Below are 7,308 nucleotides of genomic sequence, written 5' to 3' on the forward strand. Positions count from 1 at the left end.
AAAAATGGCATGGGGTAATGTGAAAAATGGCATGGGGTGTGTAGAATCGCATGTGGAAAATTGAATATCGCATGTGAAAAAATGGCTAGCATGGGGTAATGTGAAAAATGGCATAGGGTGTGTAGAATTGCATGTGGAAAATTGAATATCGCATGTTAAAAATCTGTGTGTGTGTTACTGTTCATCTTCTTCGATTGTTGGTCGATTATTGTCAGTCTTCTTCCGTTTGACCCTTACAACTCCCAAATTAGTAGTTCTTATTATCGATATCGCACTAATAGGAACAAAGGGAGGTTGGGGAAGAAGATTTTCAGGTTTTTGAATTTGATTTAGGGTTTGATTTTGAACTATCATCGGTCAATTACAGAGATTTATGACCTCGCAATGACGTTTAACCTTCCTGGTATGATTTAGATATATTAAAATGATTAATTTAATCATTTAAATTAGTTTCGCTCGCGTTTGATCGATTGAAGATCGTACGACTGAAGATCGTACGACTGAGGGCATCGCGTACATAATGTAGGATAAGAGGTATTGTACGTTAACTGACCTCTATATATATATATATATATATATATATATATATATATATAAATTTAAAAAATTAGTGAATGCCACATGACATCCACCCATTGGCCTACAAAATTTATCAACCAATCAACAACATTCAAAAATGAATAGTGAAACAGACTCACATTGAGATTTTGGTAAATTATAGATGGGTAAATGTGATCTAATTTCCATTGACAAACATTTCGAAAACTATGTGTGTTTTTTTTCTGTTTTTATCGGCTAACATACACATCCTCTAACCCACCATGAAAATTAAACCCTCAACATCACACGGAGAATTCACACCTTAGTATCGCTAGGCTAAAAGTCCTTTGGTAGATAAAATACATGTGTATACAAATCAGATTCCAAAGATTCCAAATACAATGAGAATCATGTCAAAAGGATGTTTACTGGATTATCCTTTTGACATTAATTGGATTAATCAGATTACAATTGCGTGATTATCAAGCTATATATAGTTATTGCACATAAGTAGTACATATACCTGATTATCCTTTTGACATCAATAATCATAAATATAGAGCTACTAACATCATAAAGGTAGATCACAGGTTTCCTTTACAGCTTACAAATGGCATAAGAAGTTAAGTTTGGCCTAACAGGGAGTTTGATGTCTGTCCAAGCTTCATCATCAAGTGGTGCAAAGTAAGAGTCAACCATCTGGTTGCTCACAAGCTCCAGTTTTGAAGGTTCCCACTAAAACAACGAAACCGAAAGAAAGAACATATCAATAGAGGTGGCACTTCTAAACCCATTTTTTTACAAATGGGTTGCTTTCGGTCATATTATATCTCAAACGTAGGGCTGTCCTTTTTTATCCGAAACCCGACCCGAATTTGAAGCCACCGGAACGCGAATTAGAGAATATTCAAAATACTCGAACCCGACCAACCTGAACCTTAAATGGGTCGGTTATCACTTATCAGGTCAATTTTCCCAACCAAAAACCTAAGCAACCCGACCCGAAAAACCTGAAACTCGAAGCCAGTATAAAAACCCGAACATTAATTGTCTTCTTTTTATAGATGTGATTTGATTTGGAGTGTTTTGTATTTGAAACATCGAGTTTTGAGACTTTTGAACATTATCATACCATATTGTTAAATGATGTTTAAATTGTAATTATATATTTTTTTAACATGATATATTTGATGATATTTTGTGATTTTTTTTCATTTTACATCGAAACCCGAAAACCGAACAACCCGACCCAAACTAACCCGAATAACCCATACCCGAACTTTAAATGAGTCGTTTATCGGGTCACCTTTTCCTAGCAAAAAACCCGAACAACCCGACCCGAACTAACCGAACCCGAATAACCCATACCCGAACAACTCGAACTTTAAATGGGTCAGTTATCGGGTCACCTTTTCCTAGCAAAAAAACCGAACAACCCGACCCGGAAAACTCGAAACTCGAAGAACATCCCTACTCAAATGGATCAAAGCTAATAAATTTAACCAAAAGAATTGAAAGTTGTTCAAAATGTATTCAAATGCATAAAGCCTTCTAATTCACTGTATTAAAAAAGGTTTAGATTAGAGTTAATTACACAAATGGGTCCTGTGGTTTATAGCTAGTTTCGCCTTTAGGTACTAACTTTTTTTTGTAACAAGTTTAGGTTCTATTGTTTTAATTTTGTAACACCTTTGGGTATTAACACCAAAAATGACTAAAATACCCCTGCATTTTTTTAAGTTTATCAATGTAACACATTTGGGTACTAACACCTAATTTTATTTAAGTTTAAATCAGTTTTACAAAATCTATTTATTTTTTTTTTATTTTCATCTTTTTATTATATCTCTTAATTAACATAAAATCTATTTATTTTTTTTATTTTCATAATTTTAATGATATCGAATTCGATTTCAATGATATCGAATTCTATTTCAATTATTATGCAAATTTATATTTTTGATTTTTTTAATTCAATGATTTTTAGTCTAAATAACTTTATCATATTACTACCACTTTATTCGTAAATAAAGTCAATGAGACCTTATAATTATTTTTTGGCATCTTGCCTTGATAGTAATTTATCGGTATTTTTTTAATTTATCTGAATGACGGAATTTTGTATGTGCAGTGTGGTGTATGACGGATTTTTTTTTATTTTAAAAGTAGTTGTGAAATAATAATATATATAATTCGATGTAGCGACATACCCAACCATAATTGTGAAATAATTCGATATCATTGAAATCTTGTTCCATACCAAATACTAATTCGACATCATTGCACGAAACCTTGGTACGTCATTGCATTAAAACGGGTAAGAAATTTAATTTACATAAAACTATGTAGCTAGTAGATTTTATTTAAAAAATCTATTTAAAAAAAATACTGGTGTAACTAGTAGATTTTATGTTAAATAAGAAATTTAATAAAAATATGAAAATAAAAAAATAAATAGATTTTATGTTAATTAAGAGATATAATGAAAAGATGAAAATAAAAAAAATAAATAGATTTTGTAAAATTGATTTAAACTTAAATAAAATTAGGTGTTAGTACCCAAATGTGTTACATTGATAAACTTAAAAAAATGCAGGGGTATTTTAGTCATTTTTTGGTGTTAATACCCAAAGGTGTTACAAAATTGAAACCATAGACCCTAAACATGTTACAAAAAAAAAAGTTAGTACCTAAAGGCGAAACTAGCTATAAACCACAGGATCCATTTGTGTAATTAACTCTTTAGATTATTATTGCAACAGTATAGTTTTGTAACCATATTTAAAACAATAACATTTTTTTGTTATTAAGAAAAAACAAGAAAGTGTTTGCAAGCAGGTCCAAGGTCCAACCTGACCTGTAATCATATCTATAACATTAACATTTTTTAAAGAAAAATGAAATAAGATAGTGTTTGGTTTGCAACTTGCAAGTAGGTCTAACGTTACTTGAGCTACCTGAATCCATTTTGACCCGTTACCCAACCCGCTTAACACACCCAGATTTCCTTTACTATCTTTTACCTTTGGATTTTTGTCTTTATCGACCAGCAACGCCCTACATCCCTACATTAGAAAAAGAGTTATGGTCTCATGAAGGAAAAACTCAAGTATAGCTCCATCTATATCGGATATAGTACATGTGCCATGCATAAATATTAAGACATATGGTTAATGCTCAAATACTTTGAAGCCTTTTTATAGAACGGATAAAGTAATAAATTGGTACCTCAAAGAAATCCCTGCAGACTTTTCCTCGTACGACGGTACAACTCATTCTGAATTCACGAATAAGACATTGACCCACGCCTTGAAGTCTCCCTGTTCTAATCTGCACACCATAACTTAAGAAAGTTAGACCATAAGAAGGGCACCTAAGTTATTGTATAAAGACTGGCTTATAATGGAGATGAATTAATAAAAGTACATATTGAATATATAAAATCAAGAGCATGGTAACTACTTACAGAGCGAAGAGAAATTTTGAGACTTGTTGGTGATGCTTTCTTTAAGGTTTTGATAGTCCATGAGATCCAGTCATCCTTGTTTTTATCAGCCTCTTCCTCCTGGAAAAAGTGAAACCGTTTGATCTCAAATGAGTGGCGAGTAAATTATTCTCAAAAGTATATAATACTTCATTCATCCATTTGCTCCTTGAGGATTGGAAAATAAGAAAATTTCAAAAGCTGTAGAAACTTACAAAAGTACAAAAATGTGTATTCATGCAGGATGTCCCGCTTGCGGCATGCGCATAGAATGTATATATGTGTGGGCGCTCGAGGGGCAAAAGCGTTATTTTACTAATTTCGTGAAAATAACGTTAAAAGAGGGGAATGGTTAATCATGCATCATGTGGTGGCGTTGCTAGCTGAAAGACAAGGGAGTACATGCCCTAATCAGCCTTTGCCTTAATTGCTGAGTGTTATGTGCCTTATGTCCAAGGCTTAATACAAAACTACTATCGAGCCGTGGGTTTCACTGGAAGCAGCCTCTCTATTCCTACGGGGTAGAGGTAAGGCTGTCTACATCTTACTCTCCTGAGACCCTACCTTAGCTTTGCTATTGGTGGGATTTACTGAGTATGATGATGCAGGAAATGAGTACATTTCATGTTTATGGAACTTACAAGTGCAGAGATAATCTCCTCAACAGTTCTCCGAGAGAAACAACTATTAATGGTTTTTAACCTGCAGCATACGGTAGCAAAACTAAAATCAAAACCCTACAATGTACGTTGTGCTTAACAATGTATTGGTGGGATCCCATGAGTTTTCCTGATGGGTTCTCACGGTTACACCAAAAAAAAAAAAAACACATACCGGAAAAATTGACTCTTTTCTTTTAACTTAGGATTTTTGTTCGAGAAGTCATGTATAATATTGTTGATGATTTTTGGATCGCCCGTATTTGCTTTGCATAATGCATCTTCTAATGCAGAAAATTTCTGTGCATAGATAGAATACATACATGTCAGTCAAGCATTGAAGGCATATTTAACAAAACAATATTGGGATCATTAACGCTCTGTTCCCGAGTTAACTTAATGAGGGATAAAAAAAGAAAGCAAAAGTGAGAAAGGAAAGGACGAGAAAGGAAAAAAAAGACGTCTTTCCCACCGTTTCCTCCCAAATCGGAAGGAAAGAAAAATTAAAGAATTTAGCCTAGTTTTCCTGTCACTTCCTTTCTTTTCCTTCCTTAAATGAAACTCGGGAACACAAAATATTTTTACTTTCTTTTTGTTTCCTTTCCTTTCCTTCGGTTAGTAAACTCTGGAACACAGTGTAAAACAATTTTAGGATGAAGGGAGAAATAAATCTTGAAAATCAAAATAAAATGAACCTCTAACGGGACGAAGTGGGTTGCAAGACCACATGCAAGCATTTCAGCACCATCCAATCTCGCACCCGTAAGACCCACATATTCCCCTGCCACAATATGAACTAAAATATCAACATAGGGTGCTGCATTCAACTTAAATTGCCCATGAATATTATAAGAACCCAAAATGTTGCAATGATATTTACCCACTTAATATTCTTACATATAATTCGTTAATTTATATTGTATAATCTAAGACGCAATCAGATTAAGATCAAACTTAAATTACCGAAGAATCCAGGCAGTCTTGATAAGTAATAAGAGGCACCTACATCTGGGAATAACCCTAATGCAGTCTCTGGCATTGCAAAAACCTGCAAAATTCAAAAACAATTGTTGTTTTTAGAAAATGCAAATTGGATTTAAATAATCCCAACTCAGTTATTGGCTGATAATAATCCGAACTGGTCCACTTTTGGCTGATAATAGTCCGCCGTTAAAAATAGCTTAACGGAGTTAAGTTTTTTTCCGAATTATAAACCGATGTTTTATGGATTTTGATCAGAACGAGGATAGGATTCGATTTATGTAAAACTTACCTCGAAACGGTGCTTCAAAAGACTTGATTTTTGTTAATTGGAAGTTTAAACACCCGAATTGAAGCACCGTTTTCGTCGTTTGGGGCAATATTTTAGGGCAAATTTTATATCAATCAATTCGTATCCTCGTTCTGATCAAAATCCATAAAACATCGGTTTGTAATTCGGAAAAAAGCTTAACTCCGTTAAGCTATTTTTAACGGCAGGCTATTATCGGTCAAAAGTGGACCAATTCGGATTATTATCGGCCAATAACTGAGTTGGGATTATTATCAGCCAAATTGAGCAAGTTGGGATTATTTAAATCCAATTTGCCTTTAGAAAATTCACCATTCTTATAGTCTTATGAAACAATATACATACATGCATATTATAAAAAAAAAAAAAATTTGATGCTTGAGATTTTCTTGAAGTTGAAGAATATGACAAGAGGCATACCGTATCATCCGTAACAACTCGAAATCTACCATGTACTGCAAAGGCTGCACCACCTCCCATAACAATTCCTCTAATAAGTGATACCTTCAAGTATGGTCTCAGGTTAACATAATGATTATCAATATATTATACATAAATATGAATTTGTGGTCAACGTAAGATTTTCGTACATTGTGAACAAACGAACTTTGTATAAAGATAGCATTGGTTTTGACTTTTGAGAGCTTTTACCTGGGTTTTGGCGTAAGTTGCAATCAGATAATCCAATGCGTATGCCGTTGAGAATAGAATTGCAGCTTCTTTCCAGCTAACTGGTACAACAACCAAAAAAAAATAATAATCAGATAAGCAATAAAGCACCATCAAACTCATTGCAACAACAGTAATATATACCATTAAGAAGAACGGAAACAGCACCACCAGCAGAAAAGGCCTTTCCTTCACCCTGCATCCAAATTTTAGTATAAGCCATAAGTTAACAAAAACCGAATCCACAAACAACAGGAAAAAGAATATATTATAATTATACTCCTATATTACTGAGAAGATTTTATTTGAATGAAAAGTACCTTTATAATTACCAGCTTGACACTGGGATCCTCTTCATAGGCATTTAAGAGTTCCAAGAGCTGGGATACCTAGAAATGGTAAATAAGTTGATATTTTTTTTTCTTTCAAGTTACAAAATATAGTTTTCATAATTAACTATGGCAGTAACTAAATAAATCGTTGGAAACTTGTTACATGTCATCACAGTATAAACTGCATATTAATATGATGGATCGAATATCTTACCATTTCAGGGGTAAGGGCGTTTAGTTGCTGAGGCCTGTTTAATATGATGGTTCTCACATTTGATGTCTGTTTAACCAATACCTGAAATATCAAGAAAGTTACCAATTAATCTTTCAAAT

The 7,308-nt window shown here is 33.4% G+C and overlaps 1 protein-coding gene across 1 annotated transcript; it reads right to left on the reverse strand.

The window, feature by feature from the left end:
• Positions 1-842: 842 nt before the first annotated feature.
• Positions 843-7,308, reverse strand: LOC110864641 (3-hydroxyisobutyryl-CoA hydrolase 1-like). The gene is made up of 13 exons (XM_022113758.2): positions 7,190-7,308; positions 6,964-7,032; positions 6,788-6,839; positions 6,626-6,705; positions 6,395-6,478; positions 5,647-5,731; positions 5,379-5,464; positions 4,859-4,983; positions 4,666-4,726; positions 4,007-4,105; positions 3,769-3,870; positions 3,564-3,605; positions 843-1,275 (listed from the first exon to the last, which is right to left on the reverse strand). Exons 1-13 carry the CDS (start codon positions 7,190-7,192, stop codon positions 1,138-1,140), a joined length of 1,026 nt encoding a protein of 341 aa, XP_021969450.1. The 5' UTR covers positions 7,193-7,308; the 3' UTR covers positions 843-1,137.

Source organism: Helianthus annuus, chromosome 6 (assembly GCF_002127325.2).
Source record: "Helianthus annuus cultivar XRQ/B chromosome 6, HanXRQr2.0-SUNRISE, whole genome shotgun sequence".
Taxonomy (NCBI): Eukaryota; Viridiplantae; Streptophyta; class Magnoliopsida; order Asterales; family Asteraceae; genus Helianthus; species Helianthus annuus.